This window comes from Rhinopithecus bieti, unplaced genomic scaffold (assembly GCF_001698545.2).
Source record: "Rhinopithecus bieti isolate Rb0 unplaced genomic scaffold, ASM169854v2 scaffold_18477, whole genome shotgun sequence".
In the NCBI taxonomy this organism is placed as follows: Eukaryota; Metazoa; Chordata; class Mammalia; order Primates; family Cercopithecidae; genus Rhinopithecus; species Rhinopithecus bieti.
The window spans coordinates 849,194-877,108 of record NW_016809209.1 but is presented as its reverse complement, the minus strand read 5'-3'; the positions used below and the strand labels follow the sequence as shown (position 1 = coordinate 877,108).

General features: G+C 55.1%; 1 protein-coding gene across 2 annotated transcripts in view; it reads right to left on the bottom strand.

Moving 5' to 3' along the window:
* The window catches only part of FOXN1 (forkhead box N1), a 30,268-nt gene extending 2,433 nt beyond the window's left edge, over positions 1-27,835 (bottom strand). The window contains exons 1-8 of one of the 2 annotated variants that reach the window (XM_017888901.1): positions 27,651-27,835; positions 11,839-11,975; positions 10,957-11,421; positions 8,575-8,685; positions 6,699-6,829; positions 5,068-5,164; positions 1,400-1,607; positions 748-1,239 (exon numbers count right to left, since the gene is read on the bottom strand). In XM_017888901.1, the coding sequence (XP_017744390.1) occupies positions 748-1,239; positions 1,400-1,607; positions 5,068-5,164; positions 6,699-6,829; positions 8,575-8,685; positions 10,957-11,421; positions 11,839-11,961 (1,627 nt within the window). In that variant the 5' untranslated portion in view covers positions 11,962-11,975; positions 27,651-27,835. Of the gene's footprint in view, positions 1-747; positions 1,240-1,399; positions 1,608-5,067; positions 5,165-6,698; positions 6,830-8,574; positions 8,686-10,956; positions 11,422-11,838; positions 11,990-27,650 lie in introns of those variants that run through there. The other variant, XM_017888900.1, reaches the window with a different exon arrangement.
* Positions 27,836-27,915: the final 80 nt, after the last annotated feature.

Here is a 27,915-nt window from a genome sequence, read left to right as displayed (position 1 = left end):
TGCCCAGCTCTGAGGCCTTCCATTCCTCTAGGGTAGAGTCTCTCTCCTTCTGCTTTAGAAGATGAACTCTGATAAAATGCAAATGCATCTGAGAATGTTCAGACTACTGGTCACTCACAATCGAGTATGGAGTAGAACATGGAGCCCTTTGCAGTCTATCCAGAGCTGAGAGTGGTTTTTTGTTTGTTTGTTTCTGAGGCAGAATCTCACTCTGTCACCCAGGCTGGAGTGCAGTGGCACGATCTCGGCTCACTGCAACCTCAGCCTCCTGGGTTCAAGTGATTCTCTAGCCTCAGCCTTCCGAGTAGCTGGGATTACAGGTGTGTGCCACCGTGCCCGGCTAATTTTCGTATTTTAAAATGGAGACAGGGTTTTGCCATGTTGGCCAGGCTGGTCTCAAACGCCTGACCTCAGGTAATCTGCCCACCTCAGCCTCCCAGAGTGCTGGGATTCTAGGCATGAGCCACCATGCCCGGCCAAGAGTGGTTTGATGATGAGGCCAGTCGGACCACGTTTGGAGCACCAGGAGGAGGGAGACAGGGGCAAGGACATCCCTCTTTCCCTATTCTCTGGATGGCAGAGAGCAAGTGGGAAGCTCTTCCTGCCAGGTCCATCCTCCTCTGCTTCAGTTGACCAGAAACCCAGCCACTTGCAGGCTGCAGCCTGGAGACTTGGAGAGGATGAGTCCCACTGCCAGGTGGCCCTCTCCAGTCCTGTACCACCTTCCCTTTCCCACCCCCAGCTCACCCTGGAAGTCGAAGTCAGTGAGTGAGGGATTGATGGCATCCAGGTCAGTGCCAAGGTCTCCATCTGGCAGCAGGGTGTCGTGCACAGTCCTGGCTGGGGAAGGCTCGGCCAGTAGCTTGGCACTGTGACTGGGTGGGGTGTGGGCAGGCAGAGGCGAGTCCTGGGGGGTGCCTGGTTGGGCCCGCAGCTCAAGATGCCCGTCCGGCTGTGGGAACAATGGCTGCGGGGGTCCAGGAGGGGCCAGGCCTGGTGAGAGGTGCAAGTATGTCTGCCCATAGCAGGAGGGTGCGTGCCCCACAAGTAGGTCCTGCAGGGGGTTCTTGGCAGGAATGGGGCCTGGAGCTGGGTGGAGTGAGTGCAGCGGCGGGGAGAGGCCAGCTGGGGGTGCCAGGGGCCGGATGGGGCCTGAGCCTGCCAGCCCAGGGGGTGGACAGCCCAGGATCGGGGAGCCCAGCTTTTCTCTCTTGTCTCCAATGAGGCTGTCCAGCTCTTCTGAAAGGCCCAAGAGAGAAAGAACACCATGAGATCTCCCTCCTCCACAGCCTTCCCCAGCCTGGAACTGTCACTCAGGGCCTTGTCTCATTCTCTGATTCTCTTTTTTTGAGCTCATGGGTACCCTGGGCCCTTCCTTGCGTGGCCCGGCCAGCCTCACCTGGCTTGGCCATGCTTTTGCGCACAGCAATGGGATCTTTCCTCTTCCACTTCTGCAGCTCTTCTTGCATCTTGTCGATCTTGGCCGGATTGAGGGCCCACAGGCAGCCCTTGCGGGAGGAACTTCCCGATTTGTTCTCCACCTTCTCGAAGCACTTGTTGAGGGATAGGTTGTGCCGGACAGAATTCTTCCAGCCATCGGGCGCTGTCTGCCAGAGCAGAGCAAGACAAACATTCAGGCTGGGCTCAGGGAGCCAGAGCGGACTTCAGGTCTGGGTTCTAAAACACTCCTGTGCCTCCTCTGGGCACAGAGCTGCCGCCCACTCTGGGGCTTGTTGTCCTCCTCAGCACCCAGCCCTTGCTTGGTACCCTTCGGTGGTAGGGGAGGGATGAACAGGAACCCTGACCCCAAGTTATTTTCATCTCAAATCTGCCTTCATCCCACCCTCATCCCTGCCTGACCCCTCAGAGGACTGTCGAGGTGATTTGGAAAGCCAGGGCTGGTAGGTGCTACAGAGGCCTTCTGGCCCACAACACCCCCCCCATCTGAAGCTCAGCCATCCCCAATGGGTCTCCAGGCCTGTGCTTGGACCCCTCTGTGGAAGGGGGACTCAGTACTCTGAGGTCTTGTGGCTGGCTTTAGAGAGGGGAATTAGGGGAAGAATGCTCCTCTGCTGGGTATGCCTTATTCCCTCTGGGACTAACTTGGGAGAAAAGAAAGATGGGCGAGGTTTGTGAGTGTTTGGGTGTGTGTAGTATGTGCATTGCACATGTGTTTGTGTGTCTATGTGGGTTTGGTATGTGAAGGGCAGTGCGTATGAGCACGTGCATGCGTCCCTAAGTGTGTCTTCCTGGCATAAGCAACGTTTCCTGGCTACGGGTCCATGAATTCCTCGAGTGTGAGGATGGCCGTGTGTGAGAAAGTCTCTCTGGGTGTGACTGTGGGTAGCCATGATTGTATGATGTGTGGGTGTGAGTGTTTGTATGAGTGTGCCCGGGGGGCGTGTCCTGGTGGGGAGGCCAGCCCTCAGGCGGTGGGGGGATGCTCGTGCCAACAGAATAAACACCCATTAGGAGGCCTGGTCATGCCACCAGTGCAGTAATTGTGCCCAGGGAGGGTTGTAAAAACCATTAGGCTGACTCAGTTAGGTGAGAGGCGGTGGCGGGAGTGCCAGTGGGCCCCTGCCCGCCCACCTCCAACTCTCTTCCAGGCTCTGTGACAGCCCTGAGCTCAGCGGGGGCTGACTGTGGGTAGGGCACTCGCTCTGGCCAGTGGGGCTCCTTCGCCCTCATTACCTGACCCCTCCCCCTTTCAGCCCAAAGTTTCTGCTTAATGAGGGGCAGCCACTCCCTCCTCCCCAGCTCACTTGCCCCAGGGAGCAGCCAAGCTGAATCATGCCCAGCAGAACTGGGTCCTGATGCCAGCGTCACTCCAAGTGGCTGGCAGGACCTGGTGCAGCCTTTCTTGGGGGCAGCTGGCCTGGGGCAGGGAGCTGGTTGAGATGACCCCCAAGGCTCCCAGGGTCACCAGGGAGGATTCTTGAGCCACCAGACCAGCCAATTTGGGATTCACCTTCGACTCCCACCGTAGTCTCCACTAGGAGTTAAGGCCACGTTGCCCCATGGGCAGAGTTAATGGGCACTGGGGCCTTTTATGGCCCCATAAATCTGTGACTTTGGGATGCCAGGGCAGGCCCCACCCCAGTCACTTCCTGTTTGGAAGAGGGATGGTCAGCACTAACAATTATGTCCAGTGGCTGGACACTTCTCCAGTCCCATGTCCCTGACTCATGGTGCTATGGGACGCCCGCATCAGCTGCCTTGGGCATGAGTGCTGGCCACTCCAGGGTCCAGTCTATCCTCACCCAGAAGAATGAACTTCAAATAGGAAGTGAGAGATGGAAAGAGGTGGAGAATCTTTGAACTAAGGAATTTCCTTAGGTGGGTCAGAGGGGAACTGTCAGAGTCAGAAGGAATCTATGTGCCAACTAATCTGACTCATTTTACAGACTGGGAAACTGAGGTTCAGAGAAGAAAGGGCCTAGCCCTGGATCACACAGGGAGGCAGTGATAGAGCTCAGCCTCCAACTCTGTCCCCCAGCTAAGGGCCCTGCCCAGGTCACCCCACAGAACCTGTCTCACAATCTGGGACCCATCCCATCCTCACAGATGCTTTCTCTCTGAGATCAAATGTAAACTCAGGAGTGAGGGAGTGATGCAAGTGGCTAACAACAACAACTAGAACTGAAGGGAACAAAAAGCAGTTAGACCTCTTCACTCCTCAGCCCCATAAAACAGGGATTACACAGCTCCCAGGAAAAATAATTAAGCAAGGAAGATGAGATGTGGGGAGGAGCTGGGGGCCCGGCCAGGAGCTGGTGGGGAGGGAAGGCTGAGAGGACTGGGCTTTTCCCCTCTGTGTCTTGGCCCCTTGAAACCCTAGAAGACCCTCCAAAAGCTTTAGGGGTTAGGGAGGGTTCAGCCCGTGACCTGTTGGGGTATCGGGGGCTGCCCTGAATTCAGGCTTTGATGCTTCTTGAATTCCAGGGACGACTCGCCTCCCTCCCTCTTTCCCTTCCAGAACCTCTGGTGGATCAACACACTTTTCCACTCCTGGCCAGACCACTCTGGCCATCTTGCCCACTCCCCATCTGACGGCAGCCCAGTGGGATAAACTTGTTTGAACATCAAGTCTCAAATTATCCCCAGGCAGGACCATAGATGGTGGGGGCAGGAACCACCCCCTGGCAGGTGGAGCTGAGTTCTGGATTACTTGGGTCTCAGCAACTGCCCACTGCCTGGGTGACAGATGAGATTTGTGTCTACTAAGGCTTGGAGAAGGCACTCTCCGGTCTCCCCCACACCCGCCCCAGGAGAAGGGGGTCTGTGCTGGAGGGTCTAGGGGGCATGCAGAGAGGGGTGTGCAAAGCCAAACAGCTTGATCCAGTAACTGATCGCATCTACTGTGTGACCTTGGGAGAATGGACCACCCTGTCTGATGTGTTTGTCCACCTTGGGAGAAGAGTCCCTGTCCTGCCTCTAGAGAGGGAGTTGGGTAAGGCTTCCAGAAGCCCCTTCTGTGAATGATAGAAATGAGATTCTGCCCAAGGGGTTGGGGGAGAGTCAGGTGAGCCAGCCTGGGACACTCAAAGACTGGGAAGCCCACACCCCACTTTCTGGCAGAACTGCAGCTGAGCCTGCCACCCACAGAGGCAGATCTAATCTCACCTTGGAAGGCAATGGCTTCTTCAGCCCTGATCTCCCAGCCACTGTGGCTGACCAGCTTCTCCAGCCCCACAGCGTCCCAGGGGTTGGGGTAGCAATAGTGTCTCATTTCTTCTCCAACTTTCTCTTCCCACTTGGAGTAGGTGGATGCTCCCTGAGGCCCATCGGTGCTAACATGTCCACCTTCCCCAGCAGAAGGTCTGACTCCAGCCTGCTGTGCAACCTTGGATGAGCCGCTTGGGCTCTCTGTTCCCCACATGGAGCCCCTTTTGTAGGAACTCTGTCCTTCTGAGGTGGAGACAAGGGAAAGCATGGCGGGGGTAAGCCCTCTCCTGGCTTTCGTTCTAATTCTTCTCCCGCCTCCAGACTGAATCCTCTGGCTCAGAGAGTCCTGGCTTGTCCAGGACTTGGGGGTGATGGGATGGGGAGGAATCTTGGGCTCACCTTGAAGTAAGGAAAGTGCTCCGTCATAAAATTGTAGATCTCGCTGACGGGAAGGCTTCCAGTTTTACTGTTCTTAAGGGCCATGAAGATGAGGATGCTGAAGACAGAGAAAGCCCCTGAGAGTCTGAATCTCTGACTGGGTCCTGAGCCCATCCCGAGCCCCCCACCACTGGCGAGAGGCTCTATGGGGTTAGAGTGGAAAGGGGAGGGAATGAGAAGGTGTCCATTAAAGTGGACATGGAAGTCAGGAATTACAGACGCGTGAGGGTCTTGCGGAATCTGAGAAACCTGGGTGGCCATCCTGGCCTAGTTACTCTCTGGCTGTGTGATGTTGGGTGAATGCCTTACCCTCTCTGAGCCTCAGTTTCCTCAACTTTGAAGTGAAGAAAGTAATAGCTACCTCAGAGTTGTGAGGATGAAGGATGGTGCCTGTCACATAGAAGGCACTCATTAAACGGAAGCCGTCATTACTAGTCAGTCCTTAGCCAATTGCATGAATGTTGGAGAGTAGGGTGGGAACTAAGGTTTCTTGAGCCTCGCAATGTACCAAGCATGGGACGTACATTCTCTTACTTAATCCTTCCAACAGCCTGAACTGCTGCCCCAAACCCTGACAAGTTTTTCCTTTTGATCTTATAAGTCTTATATTTTTATTTCTTTTTTATTACACTTTAAGTTCTGGGATACATGTACAGAACGTGCAGGTTTGTTCCATAGGTATACCCGTGCCATGGTGGTTTGCTACACCCGTCAACCCGTCATCTACATTAGGTGTTTCTCCTAACGTTGTCCCTCCCCTTGCCCCCCACCCCCAACCTGACTTTTTTTTTTAAGAGGAATAAATAGAATACATAGAGGCTCAGAGAGATTAAGTAACTTCCCTGAGGTTTCACACTAGTCAGTCCCAGAGCTGGTCTTGAACTCATTTCTGCTGGACTCCAAGGCCTGCATGTGTGTCTTTCAGTGAATGACCCTGCCTTTCACAAAGCCCTTCTCTGCACTCCTGGCTGATGTTTAAGTTCCTCTCCCTTCCCCTCAGCTCACACTAGCTGATGACCCGATCCCATGTACGGCCTGACACGTATTTGGTCAAGTGTCACTGTTGGTTGGAATGAATGAAAGGACAGGTGGAAGGGTCTCCCAGACAGGCTGGGTCTGCTGACACTTAAGAGGCCAGCCCCAGAGAAGTCCCACCAGGTCTGGCAGATGGTGGATAGCTGAGTCACATCTGCAGGCCTCACCCCTATTTCCTTCCAGTAGAGCTTTGAGTAGGGGGCTTCCCTCTGTTTCTGGGGAGGGACAGGGAAGGCAGCAAGCATCCCCCCTAAATTATCAGATCCAGGCCCTAGGCTCTAGGAAGTGAGACCTTGGCAGGCTCACCCCAGGGCACCAGCATCTGCTGAGTCAAGTCACAGACATGACTCCCCAGGCTTAGACAAAGGATCAGAGGTGATCCAGTCTATGCCCCTGCCTCCATGCAGGAACCCTCTCTCCAGCATCTTCTGGAAGCCCACTGGTATGATTTCCACCCACTGCCATTACTGGTAGACCCAGAGGATTCCATGCCTCAGTGTTCCCAAGGACCCTCTCACTCCCCTGCTCCTGCCACTCCTGGAATGTGAGAAATGTACCTGTAGGAATAGATGGGTTTTGGGAAGAGAGGCTGGTGCCCATCGGTGCTGGCCTGGGGTGCCATTCGCTGGTACGGATAGTGTGAGGAGCCCAGGTAGGGTACGGGGTAGCTGCCGCCACCTGGCGAGTACTGAGGAGGTCAAAAGGGGCAGAATGATTGCCATGGTACCCAACCTTTCCCAGGAGGGCTCCCCTCCCCCATTTATATACATCCAGAGAAGGAGATCAGGCCAGATTCTTCCCTCCTGAGTCATGGGCCCCATCACCCCCAGTGCAGAGCTCTCTGAGGGGCTGTGAGGAGATCCACACCCTGTAATTCAGGATCTCAGAGGTCTTAAAGCCCCCTTCCTCCAGCTCCTTCCTCTCAGCCCTTTAGATGCTCTGGTTGCCATGGTGACGGGACCCTGCAGGGAGAGTATGAAGTGAAGCCCTCGGCCCCTGCACCCTTCCAGGAAGGTGCTCCCGGTGCCCGTGCATCTCCTGGAGCAACTGGGCCGGAAGTGGGATGTCCAGCCTGGGTGTTTGCTGGGCACTGCCACGTTTTATGAGTTTCAGTGGCTCTTTGAAAGGGCTGGTCATGGTGGTGGGCAGGTGGGGGTAGGAGGTGGTTTTACAGCAAAGGGAGTGGCTGCGGTGCCACGGATGGTGTTTTATGGGGGATGGTGGTAGGAGACTCTGACTCCCCCAGCTGCTCCAGGCTGAAGAGCTCTTTCCAGGTCACCCAAGAGACATTTAGTGCCTGAGTCACCCTCTGTCCAGGCTCCATAAAGCCCTGGGTGCGGCCATCTTGTTGAGAGGGGGTGCAGACTGCAGAGGGCATCAAAGCGGGGCCAGGCATGGTGAGGTCATTTAAGGTCTGGTGGCCCCTTAGTTATTCTGTGGCTCAATCTCTGTCCCTGCCTCAGGGACATTCTCTACCCTGGGTCAGACCATGAGCCTCAGGATAACTTCGGCCGTTCCACCCAGGCCCCTCACAGCAGAGAGGATGTCCTCTCGTGCCTTCTCCTTGCTTCCCTCTGTCTCTTTCTTTTACCTGCAAAGCTGGCAGTCTGACCCAACCCCTCTCCCTTGCCTTCCTCCCTGGCTTGGCTGAGATCAGGGCCAGTGCCAGAGAGCCGGGTGTAGAACCTGCTCCACAGGCAGGGCCTGTCTCAGTGCCAGGCTGCAGGTGGATGGAGCTGGGCGCTGGGCAGCCACTTGCTCTGTCTTGCCTGGTGACTCCTGGGAGCTGCCTGGCTGCTCTGGGGCTCTTTTCTTTCTCCTTTAAAACTCCTCCATCCCATGCCAGTGTGGGGCAATTACTTGGCATCCTGTACACTTGGGAGGAGCTGAAGCTGGGAAAGGAGGAAAGGGCTGAAGATGATGGGGACTTGGAGTCCTCTGGGTAGGAAGGTCCCCTAAGCCCACACTGGGTGCCCATGCTCTCTAGGCTAATAGAAGTTGGAGGCCAAGGTCACATAGCAAGATGGTGGCTGACTATACAGAAGCCCTTGTTCCTCACCCTGCTCAGCCTGTGTTTCACACCACACCCTCCTCTTCTCTTTGCCCCTCTCCCTGTCTGGGGCAGCTCTCCTCCTTCCCCTGTTTCTGGCTCACATCACAGCCCTGCTTCCATCTCAGCCCCACACTCTTATCTGAGGCCTCTCAGGCCTTGCCAGGGACTCAGACGAGCCCACCCCTGGAGGGGGGCAATTGCCTCTCTTCCCATTAACTACTCCTGCCACCTGCTGTGGCCCAGCCTAAGGTTCAGGGCCCTGCTGGCCTTACCTGCCCATCCTGGTGTACCCATGCCATCACATAGACACCCGCATACCACATACACACACACAATATCCTGACACCCGGGGGAAGCAGGCCCACTTGCCCCAGACCCACCTGCTGGAAGGGGGGCTGGGAGGAGCAGTACATATGCTGCAAGGGAGGCTGGTAGCAGAACATCCCAGCACCACTCTCCAGAACTGGGGGCTTGACCTTGACCTCTGAATCCTGCTGGAAGAGAAAGCAGATGACTAGGTTAGGCCTTATTTCTCCCTTCCTTTTTCCTGTGTCTTGAACCTTTATATAAAAGCAACCCCCACTCTACCTCCCCCAAAGCTTATTCCTGGAGAACAGCAGAGAACAGAGAAAGGCAGGGATTTTCTCAAGGGAACTCAGCAATTTAGTGGTAGAGCCGGGGCTGGAACTGACAGCAGTCCCTATGCCTCCCCTCACTGCAGGGGAGAGGCTGAGGCTGGGCTGTCCCGAGAAGTCAGGGAGACTTGTGCTGGGGTAGGGACAGGGATCTTCTGGAATAGCACAAGGGTGCAGTGCTGACCTCACTCGACACGCCTGGCTCAGAGTACTCAGACCTTCTAAGTAGGTGTGCAAAGGACACCAAGAAAAGGTCACAGCTCCAGAACTCTCCCTGAGGATCTATGGTGAGGGGAGCATGGGTAGTGGCCAGATAGGCTGGTCCAGCTGTGGCCCTGGGTCCCTTCTGTTTCCTCCTCTGTACAGCCCCAGGAAGCCCCAGCAGGCTCTCTGGATGGGGCTGGTAGCTCCTCTCCACTCTAACTCCTGGCCATCCCTGACACAGAGCTTTTGCTTCCTGTTCCAGGGGGTCTACACAGTTGCTGGCCTGTGTGAGCCCTGTGGATGCTCTCACGCTGGGCATGGGGAGCCTGCAGCTGCTGCTAGGCATGGTGGCCAGACTCTGCCTTCCCATGCGTGAGAGGCCGGCACAGAGTCCCAGGGCCTAGTGCAGAGCTCTCCCGTGAGTAGGGACAGGAGGGTGTGCAGCTAAGCCCTAGAAGGTGGATAAGCCCTGGAGGAGGTGGACTGTGCTTCCTGGGGTTACCAGGGGCCTTGGGAAACCAGATCTGGGCCCAGAGGGACAAATCAGCTGTGACCTCTCTCTGGGTGTGCCCTGGGGTTGTTGATGCAGAGATTGCCATAATCATAGAATCTCAGGCCTAGAAGGACCAAGAGTACTTGTGTCCAACCCCTTCATTTGACAGATGATGGGGCTGAGCCCAAAGAGGGGAAGCAATATGCCCAAGGTCACCCAGCAAGTTGACCAGATAGCTGTGTGTCTTTGGAGCTCTTCTCCATGTGTGGGAGGGTAAGGGTGTGAACTCAATCTCAGCCTCACCGTTTGCAGGCTAGGAGACACCTTGGGCAAGTCACTTGGCCTCTATGAGCCTTAGTTTCCTCGTCTGCAACATAAGAATGGTGGGAATTTTCTAGAGTGTTGTTGAGGGGATTAAATGGGAGCACTTGAAAGAAAGCACCTGGCAGAACGATTGGGAGCTATTATTGAGTGGAGGTTTGGGGGCAGTAGCTGAGATGATGGTGCCCTATCTGTAGGCTGTGGTCATGTTTAACAGGCCTGAGAAGAAGCTGTCAAAGGGCCAGAATAAAGTCCTGTTTTGGCCACACCTGGTAGGCACCCAACCACCTTCTCCATCTTCCTTCTAAGCCTTTGTTGGGGTGGCTCGGGGCTGGAATGGGGGCCTGTTTGAAAACAAGAGGTGAGGGGCTGGTGGGCATGTGGAGTAGGCACTGCTTGAGGCTGCGCCCACTCAGGGACCTCCAAACCAGAGCTGGGGAGCAGAGAGCAAGTTCCCTTTAGCTTTTCTCTTCCCTAAGCAACAATCCCATGAGACAGGTAACGTTGACCTTACTTTTCAGATGAGGCTCAGAGAGGTTAAGACTTGCCCAAGGTCACACAGCTTATGGAGATCAGGCTATGGAAGGACATGTTAACCTTCCAAGATATTTCCAGGAATATACCCAGGCCCCACTCTGGGCAAAGAATGGGACCGGGAAGGGTCCCTCCAGACTTAAAGTCCTCTCTCAACTCTGTGTGCTAAGGCTGGGGAGGGAAAAATTATGTCCTATGGCTCCTCCCCAAACCCTTTCTCTTGGTCTCTGGAATGTGTTTTTCTTGTCACATTTGCATATGGGTGTGTAGGTCTGGCTGGAGATTCTTGACACTTAAACAAACAGAGAGAAGTCACACACTGGAATGCTGACTCAGGAGCCTCTGAAAGCTGCCAGCTTCTTTAGCTTGGCCTGCCTTCCGCCACCCACTCCCCTCCATGCTGGCCAGGCCAACACCCCCTCCCCAGTCGACCAGGAGGTCCCAACTCTCTGGTCTTGGGTGGAAAACTCTGCAAAGAGAAGGTGGGACTTTGGTCTCAGAGGACTGACTCTTTCTAGGCTGCTAGGAACTGGGACAGCGGGGAGATAGGACTCTCGCTGGCCACTAGTACTCACCAGGACTTGGGGGCCATGCTCCTGGCTGGGGTAGGGGAGCCCGTTACACCAGGCCTCTGCTGAGAAGCCAGGCAGGAAGGCCTCGGCCTCCGCCACGTCCACTGGGATCTCCTCGAAGGCCTCCAGCGGCCCTGGGGTCTTAAAGGAGTGTCCATTGAGGGCCAGGGTGGTCTCGGCCTCCGGGAAGACGTCCTCGTGGAAAGGCCGCTTGTACGGGTGGAAGGGCACATGGCTGCCCTTGAGGAATCGCCCGGGGCTGCTTGCTGGGGCCTCCTCAAAGCCAAAGCCAGGATACTTGTCTGAGGGTGAGAGCCGGAAGGGGCCGGGGCCGCGGCCAGCTGGGCAGTGGCCCTGGACTTGCTCGGGGCCTGGTGACGCAATGCGGGGACTGTGTGGAGGCAGTGAGGGTGTCCTCTCTGGAGGGCCGTTGGGCACAAATGACGAGCAGCTGAAGCCAGCATGCTTCTGGGTAGACAGAGAGTAGCGAGCCTGTGAGTGGAGGCTGAAACAGGCCTGGGGACTGGCTGGGACCCTACTCTGTTCTGGGGTAAAGGGGTCTATGGCTGAGCTCTGGGAAGCCCCTAAATGGTGGAGAAGACATAGTCTGCCCTTGGGAGCCCCAATTTCATGAGGGCACCCTGCTGTGAAATCTGGGGTACCCCAAATCTGATGGTGCTCACAGCCCTGCCCTGGGACAGGCCAAGACTGAAGGGATGAGGAGTGACCCCTCTGGATCTCGGGGTCACTGAGGACTTGTTTGCTGGTGGAGGGGACAAGACAGACCCTGGGAGGTCCCTGGGGGCAGTAAGGTGACTAGTCCACCTGCTGCCTGGGCAGCTGCAGGCCTTGGCCTAAAGCCAGGCCCGGATGCCAGGTACTTACACTCTGTGGGGCAGGGGAGCCTGGGAGGCCCGGCGCCTGCATGAGGTCCCCTTGGCGCTCGCCCTCCAGTCTGGTGGGGCCCGGCAGCGTGACGTCAGACTGCGGCGGGGGCAGTGACACCATCACCCAGTCCTGGCCTCAAAGAAAGCCGCCTGCCATGAGAGTGAGGACCAGCATCCAGGGGTGACCAACCCAGGTTCGCCACCTCCACCCCAACCCCGTCCTTGGGCTGGGACTCTGCCTCCAGTCAGCCATGTGATGAGAGAGAGAGAGAGGGATCCAGAGAGAGAGAGAGAGAGAGAGAGAGAGAGAGAGAGAGAGAGAGAGAGAGACAGAGAGAGAGACAGCAGAGAGAGCAGACCTCTGTGGAGAAAGGGCAAAGCAAGCCAGGTAGGAGCCTCAGGAGGGGCTTGGCTGATCTCAGGCTGCAGCTGCAGAGACTGAACCAGTGAGACCCTGGCTCCCAGCTGGGCCCTGCCTCTGGCTCCTCAGGATCGGTCTCCTGTGTCTACAGCGAAGGGCCTGGCAAGGTGACCGCAGCAGATGGTCTCCATTCAGTGACTGGGCAAGTTGGTGGTCCTGAGGGGAGAGTGAGCTGGTGCATGGGTCAGACTCATGTTTGGGGTGGGAGCAACCGCCTCCATGCAGGTGAGTCAGCCCTTAGCAGAGGCTGGTCCTGCAGTGACCCATCAGCCTGGCTGACGTGGCCACAGTGTGTAACTGGGGACCCAAAGGTCCCTGGTTGCCTGGCGGCCCTGTGAGCCTAGCGGGCCCTGAGGATGTCGCCACCCACACTGCAGCGCCTGGCAAGTGCTGTTCCACCTGTGTCCTCCAAACCCTAACCTATGACTTTGTGCAGGCCACTGCCCCTTTCTGAGCTTCAGTTTCCCCATGAAGACCTAGGAGCTTGGGTACATGATATCGGAGGGCTTTTTCTGCTCAGACCTTCTCCAATCATAGGGGAATCCTGTCCCTAACACAGTGGGGTGGTTAAGAGGACTCAGGCCTCAAAGCCGGGGTTGGCCCTTCCTCTCAAGCTGTGCCAGCAAAGCTCTCTGAACTTCAGTGTCATCATCTAACTGGGAGAGGGACAGGCCCTACCTCACACAGATGTTGTGAGTGTCAAACAAAATCATGCACAGAAAGCATTCAGCACAGTGCCTGGTGCATAGTCCGTGCCCCATAAATGCCAGTTCTCATTATGAATTTTTTTGTGGGGGGGGCTCTCCCCTTTTTTTTTTTTTTTTTTTTTTTTGAGATGGAGTCTCTCTCTGTCACCCAGGCTGGAGTGCAGTGGCATCATTTTGGCTCACTGCAACCTCCGCCTCCCGGGTTCAAACAATTCTCCTGCCTCAGCCTCAAGAGTAGCTGGGACTACAGGCTTGTACCAGCACACCTGGCTATTTTTTGTATTTTTGTTTTTATTTTTATTTATTTGTTTTTTTTGGAGATGGAGTCTCCCTCTGTTGCCCAGGCTGGAGTGCAGTGGCATGCTGTCAGTTCACTGCAACCTCTACCTCCTGAGTTCAAGCGATTCTCCTGCCTCAGCCTCAAGAGTAGCTGGGACTACAGGCACACGCCACCATGCCTGACTAATTTTTGTATTTTCAGTAGAGAAGGGATTTCACTATTTTGGCCAGGTTGGTCTCCAAATCCTGACCTCCGATGATCTGCCTGCCTCTGCCTCCCAAAGTGCTGGAATTACAGTCTAGCTACCGTACCCAGCCTCTCACTCTTACTATCCTCAGCTTTTTGCCTTCCTTTACCACCTGCAAGAGCAATTCCTCTTGAATGTATTTCTCTTTGCCCAAGTGGTCTCTGATAAAAGCTACAGTTTGCTGAGGGTCTGCTCTGGGCTGGCCACTGTGTGAACCATTTGGATGGTTTTCTCCTTCGTCTATCAGAATAACCCTGTAAGGAAGGAGCATTATTGACCCCACCTTCCAAATGAGGATGCTGAAGCTTAGCGGAGTTACATGACTTGCCCAAGTCACCCAGGGGCAAGAACTCTGGTCTGCCTGACTGTAGACTCTGCGCTCTGCTTATGGTTTCTTCATTGGGTGGGTGTCAGAGTTGGGGTAGGCTAAGCTGGGAGTCCAGGAAGCAAGAAAAGCATGAGGTGTACACTCACCCCTTCTACCCAACACCCCCTCAAGTTGGAGCAGGGCAGCTGTGCTGTTCTCAGGCCATGTTCTTTCCAGAGCTCTGGGAGGGAGAGGTGGCTGGCCTCACTGGCCCCATGGTACCCAGGCTGGGGTTGGCACATCTTTGTTGAATAAACCATCAATAAACCTCATTTGACAGAGCAGGTAACAGGGAAAAGGAGAGGAGGCAATTTGCCCAAAGATCCCATGGGGGATCAGTGGTGGAGGGGCTGGAAGCCGGGGTCCAGGTAGGGGCCTGGTGGGAGACTCTCCCGCCCCTTCAAGAGTCCCCACCACCCCTTCTTGACGTCCTGGCGCCTGCTCACTCCGCAATGCTAAATGTGGCGTGACCGGGAAAGCGCCGAGCTGGCCGTAACGGGACACCACAGCGGAGCAGGCATGGGGCCCAAAAGGTGCGGGGCAGCCCACCTCCCGTTCCGCATCACTGCCTACTGCTCCCTGGACAGCTCCTCCTGGACAGCTCGGGCCTGCCTGGCGGCCACACCTCACCTTGGCCCAGAGCTGCCTTCTCGGGAGGTGGTGTAGCGGGCTTGGCACCTTCCCAAGGCATCCTCCAGCTCCAAATGGGAGGCTGGGGCCCTTCCTCCCCGCCAGATGTCAGTCTTTGTAACCTGGGGAGGCTGGCCACTCCCCTCCCTGCAGCTGGGGTAGCACAATGGTTTAGAGCAAGGATTTGGAGTCAAGCCCAGCTGAATTCCAGCCCCAGCTCTGTCACTTTTTGGCTGTGTGACTTTGAACAAACTGTGTAGCTCTCTGTGCCTCACTTTCTGCATCTGGGAAATGGGGCACACGGACCCACCTCACAGGGTCATTGTGAGGATGGTGTGCACAAGGTGCTGGCACAGGGAAAATGCTCAAGGACACGTGTCATACATCTGGCCTCTGTTGGCCAAGTGTGGCTGGGCCCAAGGGCCCTTGGCCCCAGGCTCTACAGCTTCTCTGATGCTCTCGCTGCCTCAGGTCTGGCAGCCCTGGGGCGACTGGCTGATGACCAAGCCCCAGGTGGCAGCTGCCCCTGCTAGCCCTCCCTACCTGCCTGCCTTCACTCAGCCTGGCTTAGACTCCAGCACTGCTGCCCTGCAGATGTGAACCTGGGGAGGCCTCTCTGAGCTCCAGCTCAGGCGTGCACCACCTCCTGAGGGTCTGGCCTGCCCAGAATGATCCCCACAGTCTCGGCCTTGCCCCATTCTTGCACCTGTTCCCTATTCCCCAAGACATCATCTCCAGCTCCAGCTGAGTTCCTGCATGTCAGAGGCCTTAACAGAGGCTTCAGTTCACAGCCATGACTTTCACAGCCTCGCTTGGCCAAACCACCCTGCTACCTCTTCCAATTCCCTGGGGCCAGGATGAGAACCAGGGAAGTTATGCAGAGTTCAGAGGCCCACCCCTTAATTTGCATGAAGGATGCAGAGGTTCCTGATTGGTCTTCAGGGATTCCTCTGGGCAGGTTTTGTAAGTGGGGACTCCTGTTTTGGTGACCATGATGCCCCTTGGTTGCAGCTAAAACTCTATTCTACAGGTGAGGCCCAGGGAACAGGTAAAGTGACTTTCCTAAGGCCACACGGCCCAGGAGAGAGGGGGTCCTCAGGGGCTGGTCAGAAGGCCTCTGACTGGTGTTTATGAGGGGCTCCTGTGCAGCACTAGGAAGGGCTCACTGCAGGAACCTGGATGAGGGTGCCTTGGTCCTGACCCTTCCCTGGAGTAACTGGCAGAGCCCCTGAAGCTGGATGACCTGGAGTCAGGGCTGGATTTGAATCACAGGAACTGTGGGACTTTGGTTGGGCACGATGCTTAACTTCCTTCCCCATGCCTCAGTTTCCTCATCTGTAAAATAGGACTAATAAATACATTCCTCTCTGGAGGATTAATAAAATATTGCTTGTAAATAGCTTAACACACAGTACTTGCTCAATAAATGATAGCTATTATTAATAATTAGCAGTGGGACAGAGTTTATTTAAGGCCTGAGTTATGGGCTGAGTAGGGGGGAGCATCAGGAAGGGAACTCCCCTTTCCTGCCTTCTCCTGCCTCCTACCTCCAGGTCCTTGACATTGTCCTCTCCCATTGGCAGAGGCTAAACTTCCCTCTTCCTGACTCTCTGGCCTCAGAGGTTATTTCCGCCATTCCCATGTGGTAGAGCTAGTATCTGTAGAAACTCCTGGGGACTTACATGGAGAGGAAGGGGGTTGACTCTGTTGTTTTGGATCTCTCGGGAGGTCTCTCTGCTGGCCCCAGTGTCTTGGGGCTGACATCTGCATTCAGAAGGGATCTTTCGTAGAAGTCTAACCTTTATCCTGCCTGTTCCAGTTTCAGGGAGCACTGGAACTGGATAGAATGTGTGCGCAAGTATCAGCAAATACCAGCACAGGAGGCCCAGTCAACTCTCCTGCCTTCTCAGATTCCAGGAGCTCCTCCAGATCACTCTCATGACCTGCCCCTTAATATGGGTACCCACAACCCACAATCCACAGCACCTGCTTCCTGGCTGAGGCTCTCACTGGCAGACTGCCCCTGGCGTCCCTTCGTCGCAGCTCCACATCTGCAGTGCACTCTAAAGTTTCCTCTGCACCTTTTCTTTTCTTTTTTTTTTTTTTGAGACAAGGTCGTGCTGTTGCCCAGGCTGGAGTGCAGTGGCATGACCATCACTCACTGCAGCCTCGACCTCCTGGGCTCAAGTGATCCTCCTGCCTCAGCCTCCCAAAGTGCTGAGATTACTGCGCCTAGCCTCTCTGCACTTTTGTATCTCTTGTCTCATGTTATCCTCCCTTTGCCCTGGAGGATAGGGGGCAGTGGTGTGCAGAGCCAGTTGGTAGGGGCTCATGAGAGCCAATTGTGCCCATTTCTTCCCAACTCCATGTCCAGTGAAATTGGTGGAGATCAGCCACAGTGGGAGTATTTGCCCATGGAAATTAGCAAATCCTACAAATCAGAGCCTTTTTAAACATCATGATTTATTTACTTTTGAAAGCTGACTGGTTAACATTTACCAACACACCACTGGCAGGGGAGCAAGGTCATTAAGCCCATTTTTTAGGGGAGAAAATTGAGACTCAGAGAGAAGAAATGACCTGCGCAGGGCTACACAGCTGACTGAAAACCACATCTGACTCTCAGGTCTTGAGAGCCACGACCATACCCCCAGACACTGCCTCTCCAGGGTGCACCCCTGGCAAAACCTTGATCAAAGACCTTTTCAGCATCTGGGCTTTCTGGCCACCTTCTGCCTGCCATGATCCTTGGGGAGTGGGAATGGAAGAGGTGGACTTGATCTGCCCTGGCATCAGAGAGAAGAAAGAAATGGCCCTTTGACATGAATAGAGGGGATGGCGAGTGGGAAATTCCCTAGAAAGCCTGACAACAGGATCAATAATCATCAAGGATCCACACTCATCGTTACTGCATTCCTGCTCTGTGCCCTTCTCACAAACAGCTGGCCTGTGCCCCCTCTACCCATCAACATCTCCCCACCTATCAGAGAACCTTCTCTTGGCTCCTTAGGACTCAGGCAGATGAGGCTGTTCAGGCGTGGGGGCCAGGGAACACTGCTGGCTGTGTGACGTTGGATAACTCACTTCCCTTTTCTGTACTTCGGTTCCTTTATAAGTCAAATGAGCCCCTGGGACCATTAGTATCTAAAGATACTGAGGCTAATCCTGTGGAGGTGTGTACCTGGTGGAGGAGTGTACCCTGTGGAGGCATGTACCCTGTGGAGGTGTGTACCCTGTGGAGGTGTGTACCCTATGGAGGTATGGATCCTGTGGAGGTGTGTACTCTGTGGAGGTGTGTACCTTGTGGAGGTATGGAACCTGTGGAGGTGTGTGTCCTGTGGAGGTATGGATCCTGTGGAGGTGTGTACCTTGTGGGAGTGTGGATCCTGTGGAGGTGTGTATCCTGTGGAAGTGTGTACCCTGTGGAGGTGTGGATCCTGTGGAGGTGTGTACCCCTGTGGAAATGTGTATACTTGTGGAGGGGTGTATACCTGTTGAGGAGGATATAACCACGGAAATGTGTACCCTGTGAAGGTATGAACACTGTAGTGATATGTTCACCTGTGGAAGTGTGTACCGTGTGGAGGTGTGTACACATGTGAAGATATGTATATCTGTGGAGGTGTATACACCTGGGGAAGGGTGTTTACCTGTGGAGGTATGTACCCTATGGAGGTGCACACACTGTGGAGGGGCGTACACCTGTGGAAGTGTGTATACTTGTGGAGGGGTGTGTGCCTGTTGAGGAGTGCACACCTGTGGAAGTATAGTATATTCACCAGTGGAATTGTATAGCCTATGGAGGTGTGTACACCTGTGGAAGTGTATACTTGTGGAGAGGTGTACACCTGTTGAGGAGTGTACACCTGTGAAGATGTGTAGCCTGTGGAGGTGTGAACCCTGTGGAGGTATGTTCACCTGTGGAAGTGTGTACCCTGTAGAAGTGTGTACCGCATGGAGAGGTGTACCTCTGTGAAGGGGTGTACACTTGTGGAAGTATGTTCACCTATGGAAGGGTGTACCCTGTGGAAGTGTGTTCACCTGTGGAGGTATGCTCACCTGTGGAAGTGTGTACACTTTTGGAAATGTGCACACCTGTGGAGGGGTGCACACTGTGGATATGTGTACACCTATGGAAGGTTGTACTCTGTGGAGGTGTGTACCCTGTGGAAGTATGTGCTCTGTACTCTGTGGAGGTGTGTACCCTGTGGAAGTATGTGCTCTGTACTCTGTGGAGGTGTGTACCCTGTGGAGGTGTGTACCTCATAGAGGTGTGTACCCTGTGGAGATATGTACCCTGTAAAGGTGTATCTGGCCCACAGAGCTGTCAGCTGGGACCTCACCCCTCTTCTGCCTTTATGTGGGGCCCCCTTGAGGACATCCTCAAGGAGATCAGGAAGAGCTGGCTGAGTTTTTACACTCCAGGAGGGAGGAGCTGTATTATCATCCCATTTTATAGATAAGGAAACTGAGACTCAGAGAGGTTAACCTGACTTGCCCAAGTTCACTCAGCTAGTAAATTATGCACCCCAGGATTCCGACCTAGGCTTCAAAGCCAGCATGCTGAACCATTACCAAGGCCCCACCTTGGGAACGCCTCAGCCTCCCTGCTCATGCCTGAAAGGTGGGCAGGGGCGACGTTGGAGGTTTCCTTGGGAGGGTCTGTCCCTGCCTCCCCTGTGGGCAGCTGAATCACAGGGACAGGCAGGCTTGGGGCACCAAGGGTCCTCCCCAGGCTCTCTTCACGCTCCCTGCTGCCTCCCATCTGGCTGCCTCCTACCCACTCTTTATGAGAGAGGTGGAGACAGCTGGGTTCCACCTTAATGGTTTCTGTTACTGGCTGCGGCAGCATGCTTTACGAGGGGTGGGGCCCGGCCGGGTGCTGGCCTGTAGCCCCACCTAGGGCTCCACCAGACAGGCTGCTGGGAGGGGTCCCCTGGAGCAGCTCAGCAATTACGGGGGTGGCAGGGAAGGGCCTGAGGGCTGTGCCTGAGGCTTGGGCACCCCAGGAAACTCAGGGTCTGGGAATGCCAAGAAAGAGGGGGTTTCTAACTCCTTTCTCCCCATCAATGTTGGAAGTTCTGAGGGCAAAATTCTGGCCTCTCTGGCTCTTAACCCAGCATCGGTTTCAGAAAATGGGTTGCGTGCCCCTGCCTCGAGATCTGACTCAAGTGCAGAGCAGGTAGGGACAGAATGGGCAGGGAGAGGAGTGGGGAGAACAAAGGATGAAAAGCTACCATGTCCCCCAGGTGACGCTTTCCTCCATGTGAGCCACTGACACCTGCAGCTGAGTCATTCCAGCCCCCAAATCAGGCTTCTCCTAAAGCCCCTTCAGCATTCCCGTGCGTCTCTGGAAGCAGGCTGGCCCCAGAGCATTGCCTAGCATGCCCATCCTGGAAAAGCACTCGAGCCCCGGACCAATCTCTAACCCTTATTTATTGTAATCTTAGTCCTCTTGTCCTGTCCTTCCTGCCATTCACAAAGCCACCCACTAGAGCCTGTTTAAGGGCAATAGACTCATCCCTTCTCCAGGGACGGTCCCAGCTTTGCTTCAGATGCCTGACTCCAACAGCGTCCAGTCTCCCACTCTCCTTTGCCCAGCACCCCTTCCTTTTCGCCATCCCTGGCTGCCTCTGGGGGCAGCTTCCTGTCTCTCCAGCCCCTTTCTAGCCTCTGCCACCCAGCCGTGGCCCCAAAGAAGCCAAATCCAAGGACTCACAGTGGGCTCTGGGTCATGGCCACCATCACCGCTTCGGGGAGTCATCCAGCCTGCAGCTCCCCGGGAGCCTCCATCGAGGTATAAATACTCCCACATCCCTGGACCGGCCCCCTGCCTGAGGGCTGAGGCGGGGCTGTCTCCCCAGGCCAGGCAGGCAGGTCACATGCCCCATAAATGCCACAGGACCACAGGCCCTTCCTAGCAGCCCTGGGGAGGCCAACTGGAGCCTGACCTCTTTGGATGGATGGATGGATGGATGGATAGATGTATTTATGTATGTACAGATGAACAGTTGGATGAATGGACAGATCATCGGATGGAGAGATTGATGGATGGACAAGGATGGATGGAAAGCTATACAGATGGGCAAATCAACAGACAGATGGATGAATGCTTTATTTTTTATTTTAAGTATTTTTATTTCTGTGAGTATCTATAGTGTAAAGGATGAATATTTAGAGGGATAGATGGATGGAGGTCCTTGACCTACCTGTGAATGTTTATTCTGTTTTTTTTCTTTTTTTAGACGAAGTCTCACTCTGTCACCCAGGCTGGAGTGCAGTGGCACGGTCTTGGCTCACTGCAACCTCCACCTCCTGGGTTCAAGTGATTCTCCTGCCTCAGCCTCCCAAGTAGCTGGGACTACAGATGGGCACCACCAAGCCTGGTTAACTTTTGTATTTTTAGTGGAGACGGGATTTTGCCATGTTGGCCAAGCTGGGGATGCTTATTTCGTAGATGGAAAGAAAGGAATGTTTGGTTTCAAGGAAACAAGAAATGCTACCTCCCAAAGCTCCCATTCATTCCTTTCTGAGACATACCTACTAGGACTGCTTCTGTCCTCTGCTAGTCTGAGAGATCAGCCCTATTGGGTTCTTCCTACTCTTTAGATGCTCCTTGCCAGAGACCTCCCACCTAAGCATCCTCAGCCCCCAGGGATCTTTTGCTCTTACTCTTGGGTGTCATTCATGGTCTGCCTCTTCCACCCTCTTGCCTCCCTGCCTACTCTGGAGTCCAGGCTCTGAGGCTGTGAGTCTACCCCAACATCTTGCTCCCAGAAGCAAGGTCAGCAAGCTTGCCCTGCCGAGGTTAGTGGGGGAGGGCAATTCCCAGTTCCAAGTACATAAAACCCTTAGACAGGCAGTTTAAGGAGAAGGATCTCCCACCTCCACCTTCCCCAGGTTCTAGAGATGGGGTCTTGCTTTGTTGCCCAGGCTGGTCTCAAACTCCTGGGGTCTCACCTCAGCCTCTGGAGTATATGAGACCAAAAGTGCATGCCATGGTGCTCATCTATTCCCAGGGATTTTTGAAGCCATGGCTGAGTCTGATGGCGAGAACTGGCCTGACCTGTGACTTGGAGATGGACAGGGTGACCTAGAACCACTGACGGCTTGACTGGAAAGCTGGGCTTTTGAGAAGGAGGAACTTGCTGCCTGCTTGATCCTTCCAGGGGGCAGTGTGCAGAAAGAAGTGATCTGAGGCCTTAGACACTGGTTTCTAGAGAAGAAAGTTCCCTGAAATCCTCAGTCTGCCCAGCTGTGATAGGGGCCAAAAAGAATGGCTGATGAGGTGGGGCATGAGTAAAGGACCAGGATGCTTTTGCACAGATTATGAAGCCTGGCCTTCATCCCTACTACAACAAGCTTCCTTCAGCTACACTGGCTGAAGGGAATGGAGAAATGGGCTGAGGGATGGGATGAAGTGGTTGACCTCTAAGCACTCATTAGCTCTGGGTCCTTGTGGCCCGGAAGTCCCACCTCTGTAATGAAGTCACCCAGGACTGAGCCTGATGGTCCCACCCCCAGCCTCCTGTGGGCTACATAGGTAATTGGCTTCGGAGTTGATGGGCTGTGGCAGTGATTGGCAGCAAAGGATTTGATCTCTGAGACCAACAGACATATTGGAGCTTGGTCTCACCTCCCCCGTAACCTGGCGTTATCATCTCTGGAAGCCTTCACTGAGCCCAGATCCCGGCTTCCCTGCAGAATCCCCCTTTTCCCTCACAGTGAGGCCTCCTGACCAAGGACTGCAGGAGGGTCCTCTCCCAGCTCTGCTCTCAGTGTGGGCTAGTCATGGGAATAAACTTCGTTCCCTCTTTTATAAAACGGGGTCCTCGTCTTTGCCCTACATACTTCACCTGGCTGTCCTGGGGACCCAGTGAGAACCAGAATGTCAAAATCCTCAGAAGTTAAACCAGCACCAGCTTGTCTGGTGCCCCTGCCTCCTCCCCTGGGGTCCTAGGCCTGTACGATTTCAGGAGTGGGATGGGGCTGAGTGAGATCTTTTTACCTTTAACCATCCCCCCTTCCTAGGGGTGTGCCCCAGGGGGATGGTCAAGAGGGCCCTCGTCTTGCTGGTGCGCTCCCTCTTTGCCTGTCCACCTGAGTGGGGGCAAAGAAATGGCCCAGGATCCCACTATCTGTTGGGCCAGGGGCCTCTCACACTCTGTACATATCATTATCAGAACTGCTCATTAATACCAATCTATTATTAGGGATATTAATTCTGCCACCACTACTAATAATACAGATTTAGTACAAGACAAATACAAACTGGTGCACCTCCTCCCTCAACGCCATCTGGCACAGGGGACAGGCAGGTGGTTATCTCCTTGAACTTAATAAGCCTTGGAGTGAGAAGTGCACTGGGAGGCCCTCCCGCCCAAGCCCCTCTTTATTTGACAGATGGGGAAACTGAGGTCCCACCAGTGGGAGAGATTGCTCCCTGCTATGCAGGCGTCTGTGCACTGCTCCTTCCTCCAGGCTCCGGGGCTATGGGAAGCAACTCTGAGCACCTAATCATGTCTCTGAAGAAGGGGCAGGCTCTGAGGGTGTTTACCTGAGCCCATCCAGCTCCTTGGCTCCAGCTGCCATCTTTCTTCCTTGACCACCCTCAGAGCATCCTGGGTTTGGCATTGCTACTCCAAATAATTTTTTCTCCAAAACCCTTCCCACTTCAGGCAGATTGGACATGCTCATGGGAAGGCACAGAGAAGCAGAGCCACCTCTATCAATCTACACGCTCTTGGTGCCCAGTGTAGGCTCCAGGAACCCTCTCCAGAGGAAGCCGGGGACACTGCCCCCACTGACAGTGAGGACTGCTGTGGTCGCTCTGGGCCTGCGTGGAGGAGGGGTGCTAAGTGCAGAGTCTGATAATTGGGTTTTCTGATCACAGCAGCGTATGTGTGTGTGTGTGTGTGTGTGTCCTTCCTCATGTACATCCTATGCCTTCCAAGACTGATGGGCTGGTGCAGTCTGGGACATGGCTATGGAATTTACAAGTGTAGGTGGGGCCTTCAACTGTCTCCAGGCAATCTGGTTCCAGGGATGCACCCCATTCTCATTCTCTGTGTGTGTGTGCGTGCTTGTGTGTCTATGTGTGTGTGTCTCTGTGTGTGTCTCTCTGTATGTATATATGTATGTGTGTGTGCATGTGTGTATCTCTGTGTGTGTGTGTCAGGGTGTGTCTCTGTGTGTGTCTGTGTGTGTCTGTATGTATATACGTATGTGTGTGTGCATGTGTGTCTCTCTGTGTGTGTGTGTGTGTGTCTGTGTGTCTGTGTGTGTGTCTGTGTGTGTGTCTGTGTGTGTGTGTCTCTGTGTGTGTGTGTCTGTGTGTGTGTGTCTGTGCTGTAGTTTGTCAGAGGCAGTGGGGGGAGCCCTGAGGGCCCCAGAGAGTGTACGAGGGCAGGATTTGGAACTGACTGACCGTGCATCCTCCTGTGAGCATGGGGTGGAGGGCGAGACTCAGACCTTGCAGTGGGCTCTCTGTTGCATCCTGGAAGGGGATGGGAGGGTCTTGAGGGGTGCCTACCCCTGGAAGCTTCTAGAGTAGCTTTGAGAGCACAGGTTCCCTTTTCCCCATGACTCACAGGCTGGCTCTTCAGTCAAGTTCCTCAAGAGATCACGATTCAGCGAATTCTCTCCCTGGCCCCATTAATCTGAGCTGACTAAGCAAGGGCCACAGGTAGGGTAGAGACCCGGGGATGTGCACTACTAATCAACCCTAAAAATCCCTGCTCCTGCTTCCATGCCCCCCTTCCTTGGCCTTCCATGCCTAATAGGATCAATTACGTTCCCAGCCCCCTGAGAAAGGCTGCCCCGGCCCCACTTTGGGGCTCTCTGATAGTGTCTCTCCATCCTCCCTTCACTGCCACACGCCCGCAGTGTGGGGGTCTGTCTGGACACTAGGTCTCCACTTGTCTTGTTGCATCTGAACTCATTTTTACTGTTTGGCGAGCATCCAGCCTTTACGGCCCAGATAGGATGAGAAAGCTAAGGGTTGCTCCAGGGATGATCTCATCCTGCCTGTTTTGTCCATTTGCATGGCTCTGGGCTTTTCCTCAACGCTCAGAGAACCTGGAGGACACCCCAGAACCTGGCGGGGATGCTGGTGAGAGGTGTTGGACTCCAAGGGAACCTGTGACATAGGGGGAGATACATCTTGAGGAATGGAGTAGGAGGGGGAGATGGGGATAGGAGTGTGGTTGGAGGTGGGAGTGACGAGGTGAGGTAAGGAGGAAGGAGCAGGATGGGGTGGTGGTGATGGAGGCAAGTTTGGGGATGAGGATGAGTAGGAAGGGGCTGGGCTGGGATTGAAGATGGGAATGGAGGTAGGTTGTGATGGGGAAAGAGACAGAAACAGGTGGAAAGGTGAGGGATGAGGTTGGAGTTGGGCACAGAGAGGCAGGGAGGGGCAGGGGATGGAGATGAATAAGGTGGAAAGACCCAATGTATTCTGGAACCATGTGGTTGGTGCTTTTGGGAGGCCCTCTCCCAGGGGTCATCTTGTCTTTCCCCAGCTCCTGGAGGTCATCTCATCCTTCCCCAGCTCCTGGGCATGTTGCCAGCCCAGCCCCACCCATCCCAGATCAATGGTTGCCTCTCCACTCAGGAAACCGGCTTCTGTGGTCACATAGTCCAGTCAAACTCAACCTAAAACGCTGAGAACTTTCTCTGAAGTCTATCAATCGCTCCTGCTGCAGAAGCCAATCTTGGCTTCCTGAGCTCCCCTCTTCCAGCCACAGCGGGGATGGCAGGCTGTGATTTGGAAGGACAGAGGGGAGGGCATACCTGCAGGACCTCGGTCCCCTCCATCCTTCTGTTATGGGCGGATGAGGAGGCAGGCAGAAGTGGACCGCAACTTCATTAGAATGTGGAGTCGGAGAGAATAAGAGGGGCAGCGGGAGTGGGGCCTTTCTGTCCCTGCCAGTGCCCAAGCAAGCAGGGCATTTCAATGTGACTTAGAACAGTCTCTGCCTATGTGCCTGGGCCCTGTGCAGGCAATGGGGGTTCTGCTGGTCCATGAAACCCAGGTGTCAACTCCAACCTGAAAGGGGGAGGTTAGACATCAGGAAGGACTTCCTGGCTAGAGAAGATGAAGAGTCCAAGGAAAGAAGTGATATGTTGCTTTCTTAGAGGCCAGATGGGACTCTCCGGGGGACGGGGGAAAGGAAGGCTTTCCCTGAGGCAGCGGAGGGCACATGACAGAAGGCGCATGTCACCAGCGGGCTTTCCCCCTTGTCTTTGACTTTCCTAAGGCTTGTCATGATGAAGCCTTTTCACAATGGAGACGGCTGTTGGTTGGAGGCAATGTGGTGTCAGTGTGTGGATGAGACAAAGCTGGGGAGCAGGGAGGGGTCCTAAGCCCCCTAATTTTTCTCTAGCTTCCCAGGACCCACTGGTCCAGAGGATTCTGGGGCTCCCTGAGCCCCTGGGAAATAAAGTCCTCTGAGAACTCCCTGGCATTCCCGGGAGAACAGGTTCCTGGCTCTGGGAGGGAGTGAGGCGCCGGGCCTGGGGGGGCAGCGTGCCTCGGCAGGCCCTGGAGCCGGGAGCTGAGCTCGCAAAGGCAGCGCGGGCGGGGCTGGGTGGGGAGCCAGGAAGACATGTGCCTCTCCCTGTGGCCCCTTTGCCTCTGAGGATCCCCAACCTGGGGCAGCCCTCACCCCCTTTGCCCCTCTTCAGGACTCAGCCTGGCTCTGTCCCTGCCTGGCTCACCCTGAACCCCTCACAGAGCCATAAGAGAAAGGGACCAGGATAGGAGGTGCTGCCCCTTCCCCCATCCACCGAGGGTGCCCTTCTACTGCCTGTGTCTTGTGGTCAGGGAATGAGCAAGATGGTAAAAGGGTCTGAGCCAAGCCCGATGGGGACAGGACTGCAGTGCAACGCTGCCCTTGGATCCGAGGAACTAGGGTTCCCTGGTGCGGGAGGAAGAAGGTTACGGGGCAAGCAGAACTGGACCCTGCAGCGGTGAAGATTTCAGAGAGGCTCCAGAGGGACTTCATGACTGTGAGGAAACTGACCAGATTTTCTCCTTCAGGGATTAGGAAAACTAGGAGGGGCAGCCCTGCCCGACGTGGGCAATGAGTGGCATAGGGGCAGGGGATGGATAGGGTGACTTCCCAAGAGGAGCCCCTCCACCCGGGTCCCTTCCCGCTGACCAGTTGTGCATTGCCAGAAAGCACATCCAAACATATCCCCCATGCCTGTAGGTGCCAAGAGAAGAGGCAAACACACCCACTTGTTAGAGTCTACTCTTCATCCAACGGGCTTCTTTGGATATTTAGGGAGGGCCTGGGGGACTCCACGGGGAATGCCAGAACCTTATCTGAGCAGGTAGTGGGTGGGGAGGAGTCAGGGGAGCTGGCAGGCGCTTCCTGCTGCTTCGGCCATTTCCCTAAGGGCCTTCACTCTTCACACCCCCAACTCTAGGCCCCAAAGGCCTAAGGGCTCCCTGCCTGGCCCAGTTCTGCTCACCAGGGCTCTGCCTTAGGGGTCTTGCGGGAGAGAAATGGAGTTGGGGATAGAAGGTGACCAGCATCAACTCCTAGCCACAGCACCTGTTTGCCACCTGTCTGCTTCGCCACAAGGTGCACCATCTCCTTCCTTTCTGCAACCCAGGTCTCTGCATGGGCCCAGGCATCTAGACCCCAGCCTAGGCTGCATGGAGATGTTGAGCAATTCTTTGATCTGCACAAACCTTGGTGCCCCCAGCTCCCAGAGCTGGGCTCTCCCTTCTTCACTTGGAAAACCACTAGACGGAGAACATGGCCCCCTGCCTTTCAGCTCTAGTTTTCCAGAACTAGCACTTCTGAATCCTTATTACCCCCCAGCACAGGGTGAGTGAGCACATCTCCAACACACAGAGACACACACAAAATCCAGCACACGCCAGAATGAGACCTACACCACAGCAAGGGGGATTAAAGTTGGACAATCTAGAAAAGGAACTGGAGGGGGGCATCGGGGAGGGGGTGCCCCTTGGCCTCCAGGCACTCACCCGAATTCTGAGTCTCCCTTGAGCTGCAGTGAGAATGTGGGGAGCACCCAGGTGCTCCCAGTCACTCCTGAGCCCCGTTAAAAAGGCAAACCCCCTCCCCATGCCCCAGCCCGGCCCTGCTGGCCTCCACGGCTGACTTGGGCCGGGGCTCCTCTTACCTGCTCAGTGAAGCAGGTCGGCGTGGGGGCCCGGGTCTGGGGGGACAGGAGCTCTGTCCGTCTGTCAGTCCGTCAGCTCGGCCGTCCTGGGTCTGTGCTGACATCAGGTGAGGGGAGGCAGCTGCCAGGTGAGCCAATAATTATGATATCAGCTTCCCCTTGCCCGGAGGGGCTGCTGCCAAAACGGGGAGAAGAGAAAGGTGACTAAGAAGCTAGTTTGCTCCTTGGCTCTTGTTTGACAGGTACCGGCTCCCGTGCCCGCCCC